Source organism: Medicago sativa, chromosome 8, assembly GCF_051527215.1.
Source record: "Medicago sativa cultivar Bolivia chromosome 8, Bolivia_mono, whole genome shotgun sequence".
Taxonomy (NCBI): Eukaryota; Viridiplantae; Streptophyta; class Magnoliopsida; order Fabales; family Fabaceae; genus Medicago; species Medicago sativa.
This window is the reverse complement of record NC_140756.1, coordinates 88,562,972-88,586,743: the sequence shown is the minus strand read 5'-3', so window position 1 is coordinate 88,586,743 and position 23,772 is coordinate 88,562,972. Positions and strand designations below refer to the sequence as shown.

General features: G+C 35.1%; 2 protein-coding genes and 1 pseudogene across 5 annotated transcripts; all 3 read right to left on the bottom strand.

The window, feature by feature from the left end:
• Window positions 1-405: 405 nt before the first annotated feature.
• Window positions 406-11,613, bottom strand: LOC146902937 (uncharacterized). 4 transcript variants are annotated; one of them, XM_085738644.1, is made up of 19 exons: window positions 11,227-11,613; window positions 10,826-11,078; window positions 10,454-10,642; window positions 10,163-10,253; window positions 9,507-9,566; window positions 9,149-9,193; window positions 8,828-9,027; window positions 6,822-8,027; window positions 6,234-6,360; window positions 5,948-6,145; window positions 5,719-5,805; window positions 4,802-4,864; window positions 4,001-4,075; window positions 3,844-3,894; window positions 3,414-3,491; window positions 2,886-3,020; window positions 2,543-2,650; window positions 1,373-1,438; window positions 406-689 (listed from the first exon to the last, which is right to left on the bottom strand). In XM_085738644.1, the coding sequence occupies exons 5-19, from the start codon at window positions 9,537-9,539 to the stop codon at window positions 621-623; spliced, it is 2,541 nt and encodes an 846-aa protein (XP_085594770.1). In that variant the 5' UTR covers window positions 9,540-9,566; window positions 10,163-10,253; window positions 10,454-10,642; window positions 10,826-11,078; window positions 11,227-11,613; the 3' UTR covers window positions 406-620. The 4 variants fall into 4 exon arrangements, with proteins under 4 accessions (XP_085594770.1, XP_085594767.1, XP_085594771.1 ...); XM_085738641.1 differs by having other exon boundaries at window positions 10,170-10,253; XM_085738645.1 differs by having other exon boundaries at window positions 10,826-11,074.
• Window positions 11,614-15,590: 3,977 nt separating this feature from the next.
• Window positions 15,591-17,708, bottom strand: LOC146902936 (uncharacterized). Its single transcript, XM_085737182.1, has one exon. It carries the CDS (start codon window positions 17,706-17,708, stop codon window positions 15,591-15,593), a length of 2,118 nt encoding a protein of 705 aa, XP_085593308.1.
• Window positions 17,709-19,315: 1,607 nt separating this feature from the next.
• Window positions 19,316-23,257, bottom strand: LOC146902935 (uncharacterized; annotated as a pseudogene).
• Window positions 23,258-23,772: the final 515 nt, after the last annotated feature.

Genomic DNA, 23,772 nt, shown 5'->3' with positions numbered 1-23,772 from the left:
CAAATATTGAAACAAAGTAAAGATGACCAAAACAGATAATACATTTTATAGGGCTAATTCATAAACAATATTTTTAAAGGAATTAAAATGAAAAAGTTAACCCTTCAATGCGCAGGGGAAAGTGGTCTTGGTAATTCGAGTTTGACTGAAATGTAAGTAAAGTCTCACAAAAAATTGTTTTACACAATAATCGAACTTTGGTTCTTCCAATCACTAAGCGAAATGACCCTCAGTTCTAAAGAATAACCAAAATGGTATCAAATAAATATAATTTTGATATGAAGAAAAAAAATTAAAAATCTTGTCAATAAAAAGGAAAAGCTATTTTTAATTTGACAAAACCCATGGCAAAGCATGATAGCCTCGTACAATTCACTAATAATTGAAATTGAACTGATTGAACCATAGTCTAGAAGTCTCTCCATACCTTTTACTATTTAATTTTTATTGTGTAGTTTAGGCTTGAATATGTAATTTAAATAATTATTATTTACAAGTGCCCCAAAGGGAGAAAATTTTAACTCAATAAAAAAAATAAAAATTATACAACACTGAACTTGCCTTCACGCTTGAAACAATACAATAATATTGACCAGAATGTTTTGCAAAGCTTGGCAGCCCTATTCCTTTTGTACAGAAGAGAGGACGATGTCTGTGTGTACAGAAAAAAGCTGTGTATCCACGAAAAGCTGTTTAGCACAAGGCAACAAAGTATATAAATCTGCATTAGTGATCTGAATACAACAATAATAGAACAGAAAAAGTTGTTGATTAAAGAAATATTTGTAATCTAAATGACACAACCAAGACAAACAAAATTAAGCTGATTTATGCATGCTGTGAGCCAAAAAGATTATGCGCATGTTCAATTGTCTTTGAAAGACACAATCATTTTTATGTAATTGAGATGCCTTGAAGTAGCCTTCTAGTGCAAAATGAAGCTTGCTAGAGGCCAATGGTTTTCATTTTTCAAGCATTAGAACAGACAAATAAATTAAAAAGAAATATTGACTGATAAGCCGGTTCAAAGTTGAAAAAGAAAGTCAGACCCCACAATACAAAGTTACAACCATTCCCAAGCCTCTGCAACAAGCTTAGGAGACCAAGCTTGTCTGAAAGATAGTGTACGCTTAATTTAGCGAGACAAATTTTTGGCAAAAAACTGCTTACACATTACTGTAGTTGCGATCCAAGAAGATAAAAATCAGAGAAGTTTGAATAATATATTCACATACAGAATGCATATTTTGGAGGTGGACTCAACAACTAGAAATCAGAGATAGTTTGCAATTCGACTCTGACCGTTTGAAATTTAAAAACATTATTATATAGTTAGTTAACGTAAATCATAATGTAATATCAAGAAATAAACCTTCATGAAAGGCCGATCGCGATGCGGGAATGAGCCGATGAAACTCTCCTTCAAAAGCAAAGATACCTAAAGGTACAAATTACTATATCAGATCTTCACAATATAATTTACTAAAATATGCACTTTATAAAGCAAGTCAGCATTTATTAACGAATAACGATGGCACACTTCAATCCAACTCTTTTCATTTACAAATTTTTAAATTATACACAATAAGGTTTAAATCAGAAAGGCAAGTGGCACGGCATGTCACGAATAATGGCTTGATGCCTTTCTCATTGTTATTCCTTGTGTATATATAGAGGTTACAAGGCTATACACATAATTACACTAAAAAATTACAATTAATGGAAACAAATCAATTTCTGATTTATATCCTTATTTCTAGGAACAAACTAATAAATATAAAAGGAGAACAAGTCAACTCCTTATTCACACGGCAGACTTCAGGGAAGAGTCAAACATATTACGAGTTTATTGTAGGCAGCCTTACTTTGCATTTCTAGGAGGCTGGCTGGTGTCACAACTCAATTGTGATCCGCAAGTCAAACTGCAACTACTCCAACTATGGCAACTAGACTCCCCTACTCTATTATATCTTACTGTTTTTAATTTATATAATTTTTCCTAATGACCATTGGATCATCTACTCGTTGATTACCACTATAGCGTAAAGCAAAGCCGTGCATGTTAACATCATTTTTTGTAAAGAGACTAAAAGCGACAGTAATATAGGTTAGTTATGACTTAAGATTATGTGAATTAACCTAAAGTTTACACTCAAGCTCATCCAACTGTATTGAAATAATGTAGAGGTTTGCCATTCATATCACTGAACTTGAAAGTATCACCAATAAAAATTTATCAGCAAATTAGGTGCTAAATTGTAAAGAATTTCACTCAAAAAGGACTTCTGTTTTTTTGTTTAAATTTAGATTTATAACTTGAACTTACTTGAATATTACATTTACAAATTACCCAATCCATAACAGGGATTAACCAAACAGTATGCAATTGTTCCTCTTTTTTGGGTAAAATTATGCCCAAGTCCAGGTTAGTTCTAGATTACAACTTCCATCAAATCCTTATGATTAAAGACTAAAGAGGTTATAACAATAGGAAAATATCAAAATACCTAACTTAATTTGCTTCTGAGAATAAAGTACGGACCTTATCGTCATTTGATTGTACATTGGTAATTGTGTGAGAACGGATGTTATAGCAAAGAGAATCCAGATAAGACCTCAACACCGAAAGAAACCCCTTTGCAGCTCCAATCTGTAGGAACACCAAAGCTGGTAAGAACTAAAGATGAAAATATTGAGACGTGTTTGATAACAGTTAGACATGGAAACAGCTGTGACAAATCAGAGATACTAGAAATTTTCGGAGGATGCACATGCATGCGCTATAATGATGAGCTACTAGTGTATCACAAATGGCTATAGAATCACTTGATATAATACACGAAGCACATGGGTAATTAATAACGATCAATTCATTAAGGGCACACCTGCACTTCTGTGCATTCATACACTGGCCTTCTCCTTCCCAAGTAACTTTCTCCTACAAGAGCTGCGTGATAAGGGCGTAAAGAAGATATTAGCTCTTTCTGTCTTGGCAGTTGTGGTATTGTTGGTGATTTCACCTATTGCAACAAATTAGAATATAAGCGCTAACGTGAAAAACATATAATTGAAGTAGCTTAGCTCCATCTCATTCCAGTAAGGATTAATTGATTAAAGGAATGTAATCCACAAAATTGTCTAAAGATGTAATCGACAATCAAAAGAATACAAAAAGTAAAAAATCTTTACTAAAGATGTCAAGAATGTAATCCACGAGCAAATGGAAAAAACAAAGAAAAATACAGTACTAAAAAATCAATGATATGAAGACTAATGTTTTCCTTCTTTCGAAACCACAGCTTTACAATTGTAAAAGGAAGGAAAAGTCACACGTACTAATGCTAATTAAATTGCTTGTGAAAATATGAGTTGATTTTTGTTATCATTAAAAAAACTGCATTAAAAACACAAACCTGGTTCCTGTTGGCATCAACCACAATAACATTGGTAAACTTTGACTGGACTTCACTGGTCATGTTCTTGATACCAACCTAGAGGATCAATTTTTTAGGCAATCAGAGATACCAGCAATGGTATTATCAAATATCAACTGATGGGTTAAGATGAAAATATAAAACCAGTTAAATTCGAAACAAAATTTAAAATTTAAAATTCCACTAGCAAATCTAAGTTTATCTTTCAATGAATGAAAGTTAATATTAAAGTTGGATTGGCTCCAAAGAAATATAGCTTATATCAATATCTGAGTAATAACTTTCATTGAACATGTTCAAGGGAAAGCACTTAGCAATGTGCAAAGCAAAAACAACCTCCTGGACTGACTTCAAGAGTTTAAGTCGATCATATTTTTAATGGTTAAATCAAGAAGATAAGAATACTCACTATATAAGGGACAGGTGCATCTAAAAACTCAAGCATGTCATTCGGCAAAACCTGGAAAATCATGTTCTTATCAGAAATCATAAGGTGGAAAATACACATTTTAATTAACATGTATAAACTCGGTCACTTTAATATGGAGAAGAGAAAGAACTCAAACTGTCATTAGCAGGCTTTGCCATCGATAAGGCTGGATTAGCGGAATAACTGATAAAACTGAAGCAGAAAGGATTCCCTGGTCATGAAAGAAACAGTACAAACTTCAAAACAAATCAAGACAGCAAAATCATGTCTAACATGAACTATTAGTTGAAATGTCTCCCCAAGGATTGTGTGTGAAGCATACTCATCCATATTACCAAAGAAGATAATCATAAACATGCATATACCAGCGTCAGAATAACTACCTTGTAAAACTAGAAGATAAAAAGTTGCAAGCTATGCAAATCATGAACATGACAGCAAAATGCTCATCAGATGAAAAATAAAAAATAAAAAATCCAATTCAACTTAAATTTACGCAAAATGATTTTAGATTTGTAGAAGATCTAATATAAATTTTACATATACCCCGATTTTCGTAAGGTCTTCTTAACTCTTATCAAAAAGTTGTAACAGCATGTATGTTGGACTTTTTGAGACAGTTGGAGGCAAATCTAATTGGTCAATAAAAATGGATTTTACTGCTATTTATTTTTTATTATTCCTTGGTGTATCCTTTAGTCAGTCTATCATGAAAAGTCAAAGCGAAAGCCAGGACAAGCCAATGATGAGAAGAAATAAAAAATATAATTGCTGTTGTTCCGAATACTGCGGAGACCAATCAATGAGGGAACAAGAATGCTTCCAAAGGACAAAATATAACCATTGACTCATATAACCCACAGCAAATCAGAAGCCGCGTTATAAATATTTACTGTCACAATATCATTACAAATTTAATCTGAGGTGCAACACATACCAAATTAGAGCAGGCAACAACTATCTGCTTCTCCAGCAGAATTCCTGCTAAGAATGTTAACACCTGCAGAGTTCAGAATGGACAAACAATCGGTTAAACAAGTTCGTAGTTATCAAACTCTTACACGTGAATGACAGTCACACTTGGATCACCACTACATTTCAACTTCATGAGAAAACTACTGTGTTAAACTCATCTCAGAGATGCATAATTTTCCCTCTAATTTGACTACAGTTGAAGTGACTAAATTAACTATTCATATCTGGTCTTCATTTTGAATACAAAAGCAATAGCTATTAGTATATTAATATCTTAACAAATAACAGATCTCACTTATAACCCAAATTTATCCAGTAAGAGAACTGTTGGAAATTTTGCCTTCATTGCAGTCTTCCCCTAACCACCTAATTGCAGAATTTGTGTTGTCTTCATTGCAGCCTCCAACACCTTCATTGTATCGGGTGTGAAGGGGTGGATTTAGTCTCACATTGCCAAAAGATATGGTCTGTTTAATGTTTATAAAGCTTGGGCAGCCCTCACCTTACAAGCCGGTTTTATAAAGTTGAGTTAGGCCCAACCCAAAATTCTAAGAAGTACTTAACATTTTTATGCTTCACAGATCATGAGAGACAGCACTAATGGTAAAGCTAGAGCAGAAGTGCATCCACCCCAACAACATAAAAGAAAAGGAAACCATATCATGGTAAAACCTAATGAATATATCCATACATAAGTTCTATTTCAAAATAATGCAGCCAAATCTTCTGTAGAAATAAAAAAGCTAACCCATATACTCAGAAGCTCAAGCATGATATTAAAAATTAACATATGGAAAAATAACAATAATAACATTAACAACATATAGAAAGAAAAAAAAAACAGTTCTGGTTGCTGATACCAAAGCATATAAAACATACATTTTCGAGTCTCAAGGTACCACATAAGCAAGCAGTAGTCCATACAGATAACGAAGTTGCCTCTTCCATCGCAAGAGTGTTCTGTGCCTGAGAGGAACAAACAACAATGAAATCCTAAGTTTGATGAGCATATGACTCTCAAACAGAATGCTTCCTGAAGACTCAAATCTTGAATCTAAAGTAACATAAAAGCAATCTTATCCATTCAAACGTTACTGTGACAACATACATCAGCTAACTCCAGACCGGTACTGCAACTTTTCAAATCAACTGTTGAACCAGTACGACACAGGACTGTCCCGGATGGTCTATGATATTCCAAGGGATGCAGGTGCTCCAAAGGATGAAATGTAAGTGATGAACCCCTGGAAGGACAACCAATCCGGTAATACTCGCATATAATTTGTAGTGGTCCATGGTCATTTTCCTGCAAATTGGTAAAATACCACTAACTATAAACATTATCATCAAAGACAAGACAAATAACAAATATAGATGTTTCTTAAACTACAAACCATGGCCCATTCAAGAATATCATTTAAGTCATTTAAATTCTCTTGGCCCGAAAAAGATGCATCTTCTGTCTCATTATCATCAACGTCACTCCTGAAATTTTTGTCTTCACAAGGTGAGGCTTGAAAACTGCATAAAGAATGTCAAAGATCCATCACTTATATGAAAGGGAAAACAATTTGAGGACAAAATGTTTCCCTATAAAGATAGGTCCAAAAACATCATAATTTTGTTTGATTAAATTTAGAAAAATAATTGCAAATGAAATAAATAAGGAATACCAATGAGAAAAGAGAATAAGTTATTCAGACAAAACCAAATGACTAGACAAAAATCAACAAATATAAAAAAGATCACTTGAATCCCTCTACACGTCTATCAGGGAAATTCCAAAAAGAAACATACGAACCTCCAAAAGGAGCGCTATTAAAGCAAGTCTAGGGTTCAAATATTTTCGATTAAAAATCTGAGCATTTCACTCCATAAAAAACGTAAACACGCTGTCTACTAGGAAAAAGATTTAGCAAACACACCAGATTGAAAGCAGCATATATATTTTTATAATAAAACTGCGCTCAAAAGCCACGGACCTGCAGGACGATTCAGAGCTTTCATACTGGGAATAACGCAGGAGAGGCAAAATAGCATGGGGTAAATTCCGATCTTCTAATTCTTTATTGGTGGCAAAAGCATCTCCATACTGATCATTGTCTTCAGAAATTGTAGGGCCAGATTCTTCTTTTGCTGTTGTCCTATCAATTTCATGCTCGGTAAGCACAACGCTGTCATGATCGATTTTCTCCTTGTAAGGCTCCAACTCTCCATCAACCATTGCATTCTCCAGATGACCACCACTATCTTCAGAAATTCTAGGGAAAGATTCTTCTATGGCTTCTGTCTTATCAGTTTCATGCTTAGTAGGCACAACATTGTCATAATCTATTCTCTCCTTATAAGGATGCAGCTGCCCGTCAACTATTTGGTTCTCCGGGTGACCATCACTATCTTCAGAAATTGTACGGCAAGGTTCTTCTTTGGCTTCTGCCCTATCAGTTTCATGCTCAGTAGGCATAACACTGTCATAGTCTATTCTCTCCTTATATGACTGTATCTCTCCATCTACCATTAGGTTCTCCGGGTGAACATCACTATCTTCAGAAATTGTAGTGCCAGATTCTTCTTTGGTTGCTTCGGCATACGTTTCATGCTCAGTAGGAACAACAATGTCATTAACTGTTCTCTCCTTATGAGACTGCAGGTCTCCATCAACCATTAGGTTCACCTGGTGACCATCACTATCTTCAGAAACTGTAGGGCCAGGTTCTTTGGCTTCTACGCTATCAGTTTCATGCTCAGTGAGCACAACATTGTCATAACCTATTCTGTCCTTATAAGACTGAAGTTCTCCAACAACCATTAGGTTCTCCGGGTGACCATCACTATCTTCAGAAATTATAGGGCCAGATTCTTCATTGGCCGTTGACCTGTCAGTTTCATACTCAGTAGGCACAACACTGTCATAATCGATTATCTCCTTATATGACCGCAGCTCTCCATCAACTATTAGGTTCTCAGGGGGACCATCACCAACAATGTTTTCAGATGTCGATGTTTTTACTCTTGATTGAGAAATTAATGAATTTTCATGAAATCCGTGTTCTATTATTCCATCACTCACCAACACACTCTCTGAATTTCCCTCCGAGTTTTCTTCATCATATCTACCTTCAACAAATTCTAAATTTGAATCTCCAACGCTCTTCGTCAGCTTCTCTAACCTTTCTTGAGTGAAGATGCTACAGACATATCAGCACAATAAAATGAGCAAAAATCACGTGTCCATGACATAAACTAGCATGCAAGGAAGAAACAACTTTAAGTTCATGCATAAGAATACAAAGTGGCAGCATATATAAGCAGCATGCCATTTACATGCACGCATAAAATATGACACCGTAGGGAAGAAGAAAGAAAACAACAGATAAAGCTCTTAGCCAATATAAGCTGACTCCTATCTTAATAGACAAGACCAAGATCGTGACACAACAAACTAAATTCCGGCAAAGCTTGTACCATTTTAACTACTTTTTAACAATATATTATTTGTTTCACCTAATCTTTGGACATCAATGTATCGGTTTTCCTACAGCAACCTATGTTGAGATGTGTTTGTCGCACATGTGAATGTGCATATTCTTCCAAGTAGGCAACTATTTAAGGCAACTATTACTCGTCATGCGCACTTTTCAACCCCTACCCAGTTTTATAACGCATTCATTTGATGAAATGCAAAAGTTCCTTCTATTTATCTCCAATTGAAACAGAAATATCTCCATATTAGTATGCTTAGCTGATTGACAATTCGATTTCACAAAATCATGCATATTTCACACAGTAGTACAGATTAATCCCAGTGAATCCTCTACACAACAGAAATGATTACTTGACACTTTTCTGTTTGATGCATATAAGGTGAACAAAACAAACCTACTGTTCACCAAGTCCTGTCAAAATTTAATTCAGTAAGTGTGCACAGATGTTGCAAATATATTCTACGTCCCACTTGCATCAGACGCTCCTGATTACAAATGCCTACCTATTTAATACACCAAAGTGCAGTTCAAAAAATGGAAGCCTTGAAAGAATGCAGTAACATCTCTGAGTAGTTAATATACAACGTCTTAAAGAAGAGTGAGATGGTTGCTTGTCAGAAATCAGAGACAGCAATCCAGAGGGCTTTTGCACTAGTTCTTCAACCAAAACACAACACCCATAAAGTGTTGAATTGTCAGCACCCTATGAAGTCAAACAAAAACAAAGTAACATTTGAGTCAGAAACCAGAACAATATAACAACCAAAAGAAACAAAAATATAAGATAGTGGCAGTTAATTAAAAATAATGATTGCTACAGATACCTGTAACCTGAATACAAATGACAGATCCATTTGTTTAAGGTGTTCCTGCAATATCAGACAGACTTTTAGTTGTCAGTTAAAACTGTATCTAATGAAAAGTAGTCAAGATTTAACAAAAAAGTTGATGATAAATACTTGCCATAGTTAAAGTAATATAAAGTTAGTGCTAACAAACAACCCTAAATAGTTTGTTATCCATTGACTAAGAAAGCTATAGATATGTTGATTCAGTCGGTATGTTAATAATTGGCCGATCACTTAAGGGAAGGAATTAAATAATCATATATCAATCAATATTAATTAAGAAAGTATTTTGAATAAATTAATAATAATGGAAGTATAGCACTGCAAAATTTACCTGCCCGAAAAAAATTTCATTCAACTCACTCATGGAAGGGGTTCTCTCAATAGCTCGAACCTAAAAATATATTCAAGAAAAAATGAGAAGCTCCACAAAAGTTATTCACATACAAAAATAAAGAAATGTAAGAAGACAAGACTCACAAGTAGATGACTGACTCTGCAGCCTATTTACCATATATATTCATATACATTATACTTACATTTACCTACATAAACTACTGCTAATCCCAAGAAACTAAATATGCTTACATAAGTAATGTGGTCACTATTGGTCCCCTAATTTTTCATTTAGTATGTTTTATTTTATCGACAATGGATACACACTCTAGGTAAATGCGCATAATTCAATATATTACACAAAACAAACACAAGTAACGTTCTCTTACTCGCCCTATTACTTCATCTGTTGAAAATAAGCTATGCTCAAGTGAGTAGAAGATCAAATTTCTAACAACGTTATCACACCCTAGTCTTTACAGTGGACCTAGTGTAAATTTAGCTACAAGCTAGTTGGCATCTTTACTTTTCAATATCAAAATAAAATCACAATTCTTGAGGTCATTTATATTTTCATCGTCATCTACCTGAATAATGATGATGATAGTCATGATATAAAAATGATGTAGGACAATTAAAGTTCATTAAACATACACCTAACCTCCAAGCCTCCAGGGAAACAGAAAGAAAGAAGATCCTTGCATTTAAGAGGCAGTCGTTTTTCTGGAGGATAAACAAACAAGACCTGGAAAAAATTGAAGAAGCGGTGTTCATCGTTCAGATATAGTTCAAGATAAAATTAATAGTAAAGACAGATCAACAAAAGCTCAGGTGGTCATTGCAGTAAATTTGTAATAATTGTAGTACAATTAGCACTAGTACTTGTATGATTGGCAATAAGAAAAATAATAAAAATGTTCAGTCTCTGCTACCCAAAATCAGTACCTGAGGTTCAATATTGGGTTCTACACGAGATTGATTTTCACAACCAAGTGAACTTCTCAATTTACCAGATCCATCAGATTTCCTATCAACAAATTGCCTATGCAGTTCCTGAGCATCACAATTAGGGTGAAGTCCAACAACCACCATGCTTTCGAACAGCCGTGAGGGCTCCTTCCACGACCTATAACCCTGTGAAACCAACAAGAGGGAGTGTATGAAAACAGAGTAGGGACAACATATGATTTGGACCCTGAGACACGAAGAAAATGTATGTATCCTAGAAACTGATAATGGCATTCAGAGTAAAGAATGTAAGAAACAATAACAATAAAAAATGCAGCCCATTGAAAAGCAATTGGCAAAACAAGATACCATGTACTTCAAGTGAAAATTTGCAGCCCATTGACGCTTGAGAGCAGTGAGGATTTCAGGATTGTAATTAGTGTTTTCATTTTGAACACTTGAAAAACCCTTGAACAATTTAGTAACTTGATACTGCAACCTTTGAAGTTGGCTACTACTACTACTACCATTGTTGTTATCATCTTTTGATGAATGTATTATAGCAGCATCAACAGCAGCTCTAGCTAAATCTTCTTCTTCTTCTTTAGTCATTGGATCCTTCCTAACAATGTTATGTTATGTAAGCAACATCAATAAGTGTGGCTCAATCATGCATGCATCAGTAATTACTACTACTAATTGAGTGTGGCCAACTCAATCATGAATTCATCAAAAAGCAATATATGAAGCAAAAAGGAAAGTGACCTGACCTTGAATTTGAAACAGCAGCAAAGAATTGAAGGTGCAATTAATCAACAAAGCTAGTAGGTGTAATGAATTGATGAAGTTGTTTGTTGAGGTAGCTTTTAGCTTATGGATGAAATATTGATGATTATGTGAAGGATTGAATTGGAAGAGAAAATAATAATAATAATAATAATAATAGAATAAGAAGATGGGGAATGAATAAAATAAAACCAAAGGACTAAAGAAAGAATTGAAATGCATAGAGACAGAGAGATAGGAAGAGTCAGTTTCTTATTTTGTACGCCTTCCTTCTTTCATCTTTTGCTTTGGCCGCTGTCTCGTTTTTTGACTACTCTACAACAGATTCTTTTTGCCTGGTTGGCTGCTTCCTATGCTTACCATTCCATCATCTCTTCAAAATGCCATGTCGACGCATTTAACTACTTTATTAAATGCCGAGTAATAATTAATAAAGATATTTTAATAAAATCGACCCCTCCAACAAATGTATGCCCCATGATGCATGTGTGTGTTCAAAAATATCAAAAAAAAAAAAAAAAAAAAACTAGTTGTTTTACATTTTGTAGTAGTTTTACGTTGAAAACAATAATTTTTAAATTTTTTACAGTTAAGTTTATCATTTTTTACCACTTTTTAGTACAATATTCTTATTATTGTTCTTTTAACCAATATTATAATGACACATTTTAATATTTTCCTGTCTTTTTGACTTCAAAATACCATGTCGACACACGTATATCTATTTGTCCATCAATTCTCATTAATACTCAAAATAATACTAGTTGATGTTGTCTAGAGTGCAATTATTTTCTTAAATAAAACATTCTCCCGTTAACTTAGTTCAAGAACAATGAATAATATATGTAGGATCGAGTTCGAACCCCAAACATCCTATTTTTCCACGTTTAAAATGTGTGAGCTCCAGCTACTATAATACTTAAAAAAGATTTTTCGCATTTAAAATATGTGAGCTTCAAACCACTAAACTACTTAAAAAAGAAAAAGAAAAAAACACTTATAAGTGCTAATGAGATTAGTCGTAAATAAAAAAATGAGATAGTCAAAAACAACCTTGGAGTTTGCTCAAAAACAATCTTGGAGTATTAATTTAAGTTTAAAAGGAATACGCTATCAACATACTAATTACTACATCAATCAAATCATATACTCCCTCCGTCCCGGAATAACTGACCCATTTTCTAAAAAAAAGTGTCCCAAAATAACTGACTCATTTCAATTTTCAATACAACTTTCATCATTCCCAATACAATATAACACTAAATAATACTACTTTTATCATTCCCAATACAATATATTCCACTTTCCCCTTTATTTATACACTTTTCTTAATCTGTGTGAAAAACCAAAGTAGGTCAATTAAACCGGGACGGAGGTAGTATGTGACTTTAAATGTGTTTGCGATAAAAAAAAAATTAATGATCTAATCATAATACTTCCTCGGTTTCAAAATGAGTAGCAAAAAAAATTGTTTCAAAATGAATGTCACTTTACATTTTCAACACAATTTCTTCCAACTTTACATTCAATAAATACTCAAACTTTTCTCTTACACAATTTTCAATGCAACTTTAAGTTTGTTTTTTTCTTATAAAGTAAGGGCAGTTTAGTAAAAGTGTTATGTCTGAAGTAGATAAAATAGTCACAAGAAAGGGGGGTTTGAATTGTGACCCTTTAAAAATTATCCTGAAACTTAAAAGTTATTCTCAAGTAGTTTACTTGGAATGGTTAAGTTAACTTTCTGAACTCAGAACGTTCTGAAGTTCATACACAAAAACTGATTAATAAAGTAAATGTGTTGGTGTGTGTTGTGTATACTGAAATCAAAGAGTATAAGGAAGAAAGAAAGAACACACAGAAATTTATAGAGGTTCACCCAATGTGGGCTAGTCCTCTCCTCACAATCTTGTGAGAGTTTCCACTATGATGCTTGAGATAACCTCTCAAGTCCTGCACCTTACAATCTTTGTTCACCTGAACAATTACAATCCTGTATTCTCTAAGCCTCAGCAGGCTTGCACCTTCTTGCTAAGTTACCCACTTAGACTTTTACAACCTTTGCTCAAACTAACACTTTAGTACCCCTAAAGCTAGATGAGACTTAGTTACAATTTGTATGGAAGTTGAATGTTTGTGAATCAAACAGAGGAGGAAGAAGAGAAAGAAGTTATCTTAGAGATAACAAGGAGTATTGATTTGCACTAAGTAATGAAAGCCTTAGAGATTGATCAATTTCAGTTTGCAAGAGCTTCAAACAAAATCAAAGTTGTTTTCTTGTATGCTTTGCAATGGTGCAAGTAATGCTGAGCCTTTGAACCGTATTTATAGAGTCCTTGGGCTCATATGGCCGTTGTGGGGTGTCCAATGGTGTTATGCCATGTGTCCTGGGTCCCACAAGCCTTTACTTGAAATTCTGGGCAAACATTCTGATCTCTGATGAACTTCAGAGTGTTGTTGCGTTCATGATGATCTTCATCTGGGTTCATCATGTTCTTCATCTGGGTTCATCATATATGAATGAACATATGATGTTCTGGGCGTGTCATATGCTTTTCATATGAATTTCTGGGCAATAACCAAAGTATGGACTTTTCTTCATACTTCAGAAAGTTCAGTTGCCAGATCTGCCTTGGAACTTGGTGCAGGAGGATATAGTGGGATTCTGCATCTTCATACACAGGCTTTGAGAGATTGTGTGGTCCTTGTTCTGTACCAACTCTCATACGTGTCTATCTCTGATTGAGCAAGACAGATTTGCTTTGCTTTTGCTTTTGCTTTTCACCTACTGTACTGTTCATAAAGTAAGCATGTGCTGAGCTGAACATTCTGATCATCAGAATGTTCCATTTGTTTCACCTAGGATGATTTGTAAGACTACCATTTGATGTAATCAAATCCTAATAGTGAAACACAATGAAGAGCAGTAAATATAACATCTAGGATGATATTCCCTTGTGGAATATTCCTAGGACTTTAATGTTCATAGTCTTAAATGAACATAAAGTATCCTTTTTGACATAATCCTTGTATATGCCTTTATTGCTTGATTGATTCATGCAGAAGTACTTCTCTTGACATTTATTTATGTCACATGTGTCTTGCATGACCTTGATCCATGTTCTTGAGATTCTGGGCTTGTATAGAAGCAACCTTCTGATCTCTTGTGCGAACATTCTGATCTCTGAGCAACATTCTGATCTAACTTTCTGATCTCAGTGTTAGATCTTGAATTCAAATGTCCTTTGATTTCTTGATTCTTGGTATGATTTAAACCTTGTTCATGTCTTAGTAAAACACTCAAGAGCACAAGTTAAATACCAAGGAAATAATCAAAGTCCATTAATTCTTTAATCATATTGGTTTATTATCTTTAAAATTAATTAGGGATTTTGCCTCAACAATCTCCCCCTTTTTGAAGATGATAAACCTATGATTTAGGATTAAGGATTTTGATTATATGAAGAATAACAGAGCTTAAACATTTATTTTAATGCTCCCCCTCATTTTTATAATCCATTATGCAGAGTTTTTAAGAACTTTAAAAAGCTCCCCCTTAATTTCATAATACATTGCATAGAATAAAAATTATGCAGATTTGAACCAAACTCAATATCATTCATTAATGTAAAGCATGAAGTACAATTACATGAATATATGGTTCAAAAACAAAAAGAAATTCAAAGCATGTGATCAAGCAAAAAGTGAAGTTTCTAACTCCAATAACTAGTGATCACTAGACCTACTTAGGGCCTAAAACTAAGAAACACTTAAGACTTAAATCCTAAAGCTTCTCCCCCTTTAGTCATCTGCAAAAAGGATAGGGAGGACAACACAGAAAGATTCAGGGAGTAGAATCCCCAGAATCAGAGGATGGTTCTTCATCAAAGATGGATTGGTCAGCAAAGATTGAACCAGGGATAGCCAATCCAGGAGCATGGACATTGGTAGTCCAATCAGCCAAAGCACAGACAATTTTGTGTGTCTTGGTGGAGACCCTGAGTGCCCTAGAGGCCAACTTCTCAGCCCTTGAAGGCTTGGCAGGTGCAGTAGGTGGAGCAGCATCAGAAGCTTCAGCTTTCTCTCTGTTGGCAGTCACAAAAGTGTTGAGGGAGTCAAACAGAGCAGCCATGTTGGGTAGCTTGTTAGTGGTGGTGGTTTTCATTGGTGGTGGAGGTGGAGTGTATGAAGGAATGGTGTCTGGAGTAGGGAGATTAGAAACCAAAAAGTTGCTTGCACCAGCAACAGATCCCATTGTGGAGGATGAGAGGTTAACATTCTGACCAGTTTGAGCCATGAGCTGTACCTCAGTAGAGGGCAAAGATCCTGAGGCCATAGGCACTGGATCTGCTTACAGCTGGCTACCTTGAGCAAGAAGATGCTCATTTGATGCATTCAAACCAGCAGAGACTTGATCATTCTGACTGACTGGAACATCTTCAGCAGGAATTTCAACATTCTGAGCTTCAGAGACTTCAACATTCTGACCTACAGCTGGTTCCTGAACATGTTGAGTGGTATCCTGACCATCTTGGAACACTTCATTGTTGAAGTCAGTGTTGACATCTTCAATGTTGAGATCAAACCCAGTTGTGAACTCCATTTGTTCAACTTGAACATCTTCCTCCATTGACATGTTTGAAGCTAAGATCTCTGCCACTTCCTGAGTATCTTCATCAACATTCTGAGCTATCTTCTCAGTATTTTCTTCAACTCTTTGATTTGGATCAATAGAGTTTTCCTTACCAGCCATCTGAGATATACCTTCATGAGTCTCAGTTGCTTGCTTAACATTCTCAGCTTCCCTTTGAAGAGATGCATCATCATCCTTCTGGGCATCATCTTCAGTCATTGATTCACCAATCAATGCCTTGAACTGAGAGCTTCCTTCTTGAGCAATCTCCTTTGCAAGTTGAGAAACTTGAGAAAACAACTCCAAAGCTGGTGGAGAGGGAGGTCTGGCTTCTGTATTCTTAGGAGATTCATCTCTGATCTCTTCTACCTTTCTTTTCTTCCTGATTTTCTGAACATTCTGATTAGAAGTCCTCTTAGAAGATCCAGAAGTGCCTGAGGTTGTGAAGGAAGGCATATTTGAGGTGGTGATGCGTAGTTGACCTAAAGTCTTTGATGTGAACTTCATGAAGTCAAGCTTGCGTGGTTCTCCCTCAAGTGGCACTTTTGCCTTCTGAAATATAGGTGTAAGGTGCATTGCATAGGGCAATCCAGCCACAGTTTGTTTCATTGCCAAACATGAGTCAATCATGTGTTGAATGATGAGAAAGCAAAGGTTAATTTTGGTTTTGCTTATGAGATGGTGGATGATGCATAGGTCCATGTCAGAGACAACATCAAAAGATCCACATTTTGGTATTAGAGTGTGCCTAATCATGTTGTGAAGGATTTTTGGGACATCTACTAGATTTGTGGAGTTAAAGGTGAGATTTTCTTTGGTGTAATTGGCTATGAGTTGAGTTTTGCTAACTCTGAGGTCATCAAACCAAGAACAAGAAAATAGTTTGTTACCTTCATTAGGAATTTTCAAGGCTTCAGAGAGGAAATCCTGAGTGATAGTGATCTGTACTCCTTTTACAGAAGAGATGAGAAAGTTCTCATTTTCCCTTTTGTTCTGCTTCACAATCAAGTTAGTGTAGAACTCTCTGACCAAACCTTCATAGGTGTGCTCTTGTAGAGACACAAAGTTAGTCCAGCCTTGTGGATCTCTGAATTTCTTCAGATCCCAACCTTTTGTCTTTAAGCTATCAAACTCAAAACACTTAGTTCTGCTCATTGGTCTGAGGGCAATCTTCTCTGCTCTCTGAGCTTTTAGAACAGCAGCAACTCTGACAATGTCTTTTCCTTTGCCATGCTTCTTAGAAGAAATTTTCTCTTTTTCTTCAGGAGTCTTTTCTTCAGACTCTTCCTCATTACTCTCATCATCATCTTTCTGAGAAGATGAACTTCCTTTTGATGGAGAAGGAGTGGCAACTTTCTTACCTTTCTTTGAGTGTACTCTCATGGATTTCACTATTTCAGAGAGAGTTTTCTCAGAGTCCTCTTCCAATTTTTCTTCATCTTCCTTTTCAGGAACTTCCATTTCTTCTTCTGGATCCTCTTCAGAATCTTCTTCTCTTCCATCATCACATGAATCTGTCTTCTTCTCTTCGTCAGAGGCGAGATTAACATGTGAGACCTTAGGTTCCTTTGAAGATTTTCTCATCCTAGTTGATCTTCTGGTAGGAATGGGTCTGGGTTTTTTGATGGGTTTCTTAGAGGCTTTTGATTTTGAGGATTTTGGTAGATCAAAAGCAGGATAAATTACATCTGGAAGAACAGTGTGAACAGGGGTTTCACTTAGTGGATGTTGATCAGAGGATTGACCAGCAGCAACATTTAGTGGTGGTGATTGAGAACGTTTCACTTGTGGAACTTCATTATCAGAGAGTTTTGAAGTGGTTTTTGTTCTTGCCATTTTCTTCGTAAGTGAGAGAGAGAAAAACAGAGGGTTTGTAAATTTTTGTGAGTTGAGAAGAAAGAAGTTTGGATTGAGATGGTTGTAGAATAATCAGAAGTGGTTACTGATTATATAGACCAAACGTGCAGAAGGGAAAGAGAGAGAGGGAGAGAAAATGATAGCAGTTTGCATTGGGAAAGAGGAAACTGCAGAAAAGCAACGGTCAGAGGAGAGAGAGAGAGAGAGAAAAGTAGCCATTTGTGAGAAATGGAAGGGATTGGTTGATTTGATAGTTCAGGTTTTACATGGTGGTTAAACCTTAAAATCATCTTCTTATAACCAAACATTAAATGCTTGAGATTATAGAAGGATTTTTGGAGAAAGTCAACACAAAATCTCACGCATGAGATAGTTGACCCAGAAATCAAGTTTTGAACATAACTAAGTTTTGTGGACATCCTGAAAGGATGAAACTAAGATGAACAAACTTGTGAATGTTGATTGAATGAATGTTAGGATGAACATTCTGATCATATGAACATTCTGACCTGATGAACATTCTGAACTCAAGAACATTCTGAGCTCAGGAACATTCTGATGAATGTTCTGATTATGATAGATCTATCTGATTTGCATCAGATGACATCAAGGGGTTTAGTCTAAGGCCCTTAGTGATCTGTAATCAATCTTTATTGGGATTTTTCATGATTGACAATTTTTCTTTAAGAAAATTGAATCTATCCTCAACAAGGGGTTTTGTGAAAATGTAAGCTAGTTGATTTTCAGTATCAACAAAGCTTAATGCAATATTCTTTTTCTGAACATGGTCTCTAATGAAATGATGCTTTATTTCAATATGTTTAGACCTAGAATGTTGAATAGGATTCTTAGAAAGATTAATTGCACTTGTATTATCACAAAAAATAGGAACACTTGTGTACCTTAATGAGTAGTCTTCCAACTGATTTCTTACCCATAAAATTTGAGAGCAACAACTAGCTACAGATACATACTCAGCTTCAGTTGTGGAAAGAGCAATGGTGTTTTGCTTTCTGCAAGACCATCCAATCAATGCTTGTCCCAAGAATTGACATGAGCCACTTGTACTTTTCCTCTCAACTTTGTCTCCAGCATAGTCAGCATCACAATATGCTACAAGATCAAAACTAGAACCTTTTCTATACCAAAGGCCAAGATCAGTAGTACCTACTAGATATCTAAAGATCCTTTTAACTGCAGTTAAATGGGATTCTTTTGCACAAGTTTGAAATCTAGCACATAAACCTACTGCAAACATAATGTCAGGTCTGCTAACAGTCAAATATAATAATGAGCCTATCATGCCTCTATATTCTTTTTCAGAAATAGATTTTCCACTCTCATCCTTATCTAAACTTGAAGATGGATGCATAGGGGTGACCATGATTTTTGCCTCATTCATTTTATATTTCTTAAGAATGTCTTTGACATATTTTTCTTGACTTATGAAAATTCCATTTGGATGTTGTTTGATTTGTAAACCAAGGAAGAAACCAAGTTCACCCATCATGCTCATCTCAAATTCACTTTGCATAAGGTTGGAAAATTCTTCACACATTTTCATTTTGGTGGAACCAAAAATAATATCATCCACATAAACTTGAACAATAAGTAAATCAGAATCATATGTTTTTCTAAAAAGTGTGGTATCAATTTTTCCTCTTGAAAAACCATTTTCAATTAAAAATGTGCTAAGTCTGTCATACCAAGCTCTAGGAGCTTGTTTAAGACCATAGAGTGCTTTAGTGAGTTTGAAAACATGATCTGGTTTTTCTTTACTTATGAAACCAGGAGGTTGACTTACATAAACTTCCTCATTTAGAAAACCATTTAAAAATGCACTTTTAACATCCATTTGAAAAAGTTTAATGCTTTTATGTGCAGCATATGCAAGGAGAATTCTGATGGCTTCTAACCTTGCCACTGGTGCAAAGGTCTCATCATAGTCAATACCTTCTTGTTGGTTGTAACCTTGAGCAACTAATCTTGCTTTGTTTCTGACAACCTTACCATTTTCATCAAGCTTGTTTCTGAAAACCCATCTTGTTCCAATGATGGTTTTCTCTTGATTATTTGGAACCAGGTTCCAAACTTTGTTCCTTTCAAACTGAGAAAGTTCCTCCTTCATGGCCTCAATCCAGGAATCATCAATAATAGCTTCATTGATTGACTTGGGTTCCATTTGAGAGATCATTGCCATGTTGGTATCTTGAAAGGACAATCTGGTTCTTATACCATCAGTTGTGCTTCCAATGATTTGATCTACAGGATGGTCTCCTACCATTCTCCAACTTCTTGGTGGACTTTGGAAGGTTTGATCCTGAACATTCTGATCATCTTCTTTCTCAACTGGAGTGTCAGTGTTCTGACTGGGAATATTCTGAAGTGTTGACACTTCTGTGTCTTCACTTTCTTTTGGTTGAGAATGTTCATCATACTCATCAAATATGACATGCATACTAATTTCAACTGTCTGGGTTTTTAGATTGTACACTCTATAACCTTTAGAAGTTGTAGAGTATCCTAAAAAGATAGCTTTATCTGATTTAGGATCAAACTTACCCAATTTTTCTTTATTGTTCAGAATGTAGCAATAGCAGCCAAATATGTGAAAATAAGATATGCTAGGTTTAATGTTTTTCCAGAGTTCATATGGGGTTTTATTAAGAACTTTTCTTATTGAAACTCTATTCAAAATGTAGCAAGATGTGTTAATGGCTTCTGCCCAAAAATAATCTTCAACATTTGATTCATTTAGCATTGTTCTAGCCATTTCTTGCAAAGTCCTATTTTTCCTTTCAACAACTCCATTTTGTTGAGGAGTTCTTGCACAAGAAAAATTATGTTTAATACCATTTTCATCAAAGAATGTTTTGAAGGATGCATTTTCAAATTCTCCTCCATGATCACTCCTTACTGTAATGATATTGGAACCTTTTTCATTTTGAACTCTTTTACAAAAGTTTTGAAAAGCTTCAAAAGATTCATCTTTGTGTTTTAAAAATAGAACCCATGTAAATCTGGAAAAGTCATCAACAATAACAAAACCATACCTTTTGCCTGTTAGACTTGCAGTTTGAACTGGACCAAAAAGATCAATGTGAAGAAGCTCTAAAGGTTTCTGAGTTGAAACAAACTCAATGGTTTTAAAACTACTTTTCACTTGTTTACCTTTGACACATGCTTCACAGATCTTATCCTTGTCAAAGCTAATCTTAGGCAAACCTCTAACTAGATCAAGTTGAGAAAGTTTAGCAATGGTTTTCATGCTTATATGACCAGCCCTTTTGTGCCAAATCCATTTGTCCTTTTCAAGAGACATAAAACAGGATTCTGCAGGCATATCATTTAGTTCTAAAACATACAAGTTCTTTCTTCTTGATCCAGAGAAAAACAGTTTGTTAGAGGAGGTTTGTCTTATTTCACATATGTTAGGTTTAAAGATCACTTCAAATCCACTATCACACAATTGACTTATGCTAAGTAGATTGTGCTTTAAACCTTCTACATACTGAACATTTTCTATCTTAGCAGAGTTAGGTTTACCTATAGTACCTTTACCTCTGATCTTACCCTTGTCATTGTTTCCAAATGTCACCAGTCCTCCATCCTTCTTTTCAAAGGTCAGGAAACAGTTCCTGTCACCTGTCATGTGCCTAGAACAACCACTATCCAAGTACCATGGCTTTGTTCTAGCACCCTGAGGCAGGACCTACATTTGACAAGATAAAAATTTTAGGTACCCATGTAATGTTGGGTCCTTGAGGGTTAGTTCTTCTAAGAGATCCTTCCTTATTGTAACATTCTGTCTTGTGTGATCAGATTTGTTACAGTAGGAACATGACTTCTTAGCTTTCTCAGCCTTTTGTGAACTTTCTGATCTATTGAGATGAGAACGTTCTGAACTAAGATTAATTTTATTTTCTTTGATAAGTTTTTTTCTTAACATGGCATATTTTTTCATCATGTCCATACCTATCACAAAAATAACATCTAGTTCTTGGTTTAGTTTTAGGTACAAAACTTTCAATGATTTTGTGTGGATCCTTAAAACCTAAGCCAAATTTTTTAGCACTTTCATTTTGAGATCCTAAGATATTTTGAAAAGTTTCTGTAGATTTTATAAAACCTGTAAGATCATTTTTCAAAGTTTCAACTTCCTTTTTCAAAAGTGTGTTTTCCTTTTTCATCTCAGAAGGTATAGAAATAATGCCTTTTTGTTTCTTGTTTAATTCTTTTTGTTTTTCTGACATTTCAAAATGGGAATCTTGCAAAATCTGTATGGTTTTTCTAAATTCATCATATTTGTTTTGAAGTGTTTCTTTTTCTGCTTTTATTTCAGAAAGTTCCTTGATTAAAGAATGACATCTATTAGTTAAGAAGTTTGAGTCATATAAGAGACTATCTATTTTACTTTCAAGATCTTTATAAAAAGAATCAGTTTTATAGACAATTACCTCTTCTTCATCATCTGACTGAGCCATCAATCCCATGTTGGCTTCTTCATCTTCTTGAGGTTCTGATTCTTCTAAGTCATCCCAAGTGATCATTGCCTTCTTCTTGAAGGGAGGTTTCCTTTGCACCTTCTTGATGTCAGGACATTCACTCTTGTAGTGTCCAGTTTTGTTGCAGCCATAACAAGTGACTTGGCTTTTGTCAGCTTCAGTTCTGGTGCTATTGTTGGTGTTTGGAAACTTTTTTCTGATCTGATTTCTTCTCAACATCATTCTTTGAATTCTTTTGGAGATTAGTGCAAGTTCATCTTCAGCTTCTTCTTCACGAACTTCATCTAATTCTTGTGGTTCTTGTACCTCATCATCAGCAACTAATGGGGTTTGCTGAGATGCTTTTAAAGCAAGTGTTTTAACCTTCTTCACTGGTTTGTCTCCTTGAAGTACCACTTCATGAGCTCTCAGTGATCCAATGAGATCTTCCAGGTTCATAGATTTCAAATCTTTGGCCTGAGTGATTGCAGTGACCATAGGTCTCCACACACTTGGAAGACATCTTAATATTTTTCTGATTCTATCATGAGTAGAATATGCCTTTCCAAGAGATCTCATTTCATTTACTATTGTAGTAAATCTAGCATACATCTCATCAATGGTTTCATTTTCACTCATTTCAAAGACTTCAAACTTTCTGACACCTATGTCAATTCTAGTTTCTTTGACATGAGATGTACCCTCATGATGTATTTTCAGAGTATCCCATACCTCTTTAGTATTCTTACATTCATCAACTCTTTCACTTTCTTCCATGGTTAGTGCACATGATAAAAAGAGTCTAGCTTTAGAGTTTAACAATACCTGAGCCTTTTCATCTGTTGACCATGAACTCTTTTCTTTGACAGCTCCTTCTTTGGTTGTTGGGACAAAATCTCCATCTGTGATGACTTGCCACATATCATTGTCTTGAGATCTGAGGAAGAGTTCCATTTTGCCTTTCCAGAAGTAATAGTTTGAGCCATCAAAAAGTGGTGGTCTGTTTGATGATCCTCTTTCAGCTATGTACTTGACTTTAGACATGCTTCCTGAATCTTTTCTCTAACACTTGTTAAAGTGTTCAAACCCTTAGAACCGGGCTCTTGATACCAATTGAAGTAGATAAAATAGTCACAAGAAAGGGGGGTTTGAATTGTGACCCTTTAAAAATTATCCTGAAACTTAAAAGTTATTCTCAAGTAGTTTACTTGGAATGGTTAAGTTAACTTTCTGAACTCAGAACGTTCTGAAGTTCATACACAAAAACTGATTAATAAAGTAAATGTGTTGGTGTGTGTTGTGTATACTGAAATCAAAGAGTATAAGGAAGAAAGAAAGAACACACAGAAATTTATAGAGGTTCACCCAATGTGGGCTAGTCCTCTCCTCACAATCTTGTGAGAGTTTCCACTATGATGCTTGAGATAACCTCTCAAGTCCTGCACCTTACAATCTTTGTTCACCTGAACAATTACAATCCTGTATTCTCTAAGCCTCAGCAGGCTTGCACCTTCTTGCTAAGTTACCCACTTAGACTTTTACAACCTTTGCTCAAAATA

Excerpts from the sequence above, each read along its gene's own strand:
- LOC146902937 (XM_085738641.1), bottom strand. The coding sequence starts at position 11,068 with ATGACTAAAGAAGAAGAAGAAGATTTAGCTAGAGCTGCTGTTGATGCT. Across the intron at positions 6,361-6,821 it reads AGCTCTGAATCGTCCTGCAG|TTTTCAAGCCTCACCTTGTG; the intron begins GTCCGTGGCTTT and ends TTCTTTATGCAG. Across the intron at positions 3,895-4,000 it reads GGCAAAGCCTGCTAATGACA|GTTTTGCCGAATGACATGCT; the intron begins GTTTGAGTTCTT and ends ATGATTTTCCAG.
- LOC146902936 (XM_085737182.1), bottom strand. The coding sequence starts at position 17,708 with ATGGCAAGAACAAAAACCACTTCAAAACTCTCTGATAATGAAGTTCCA.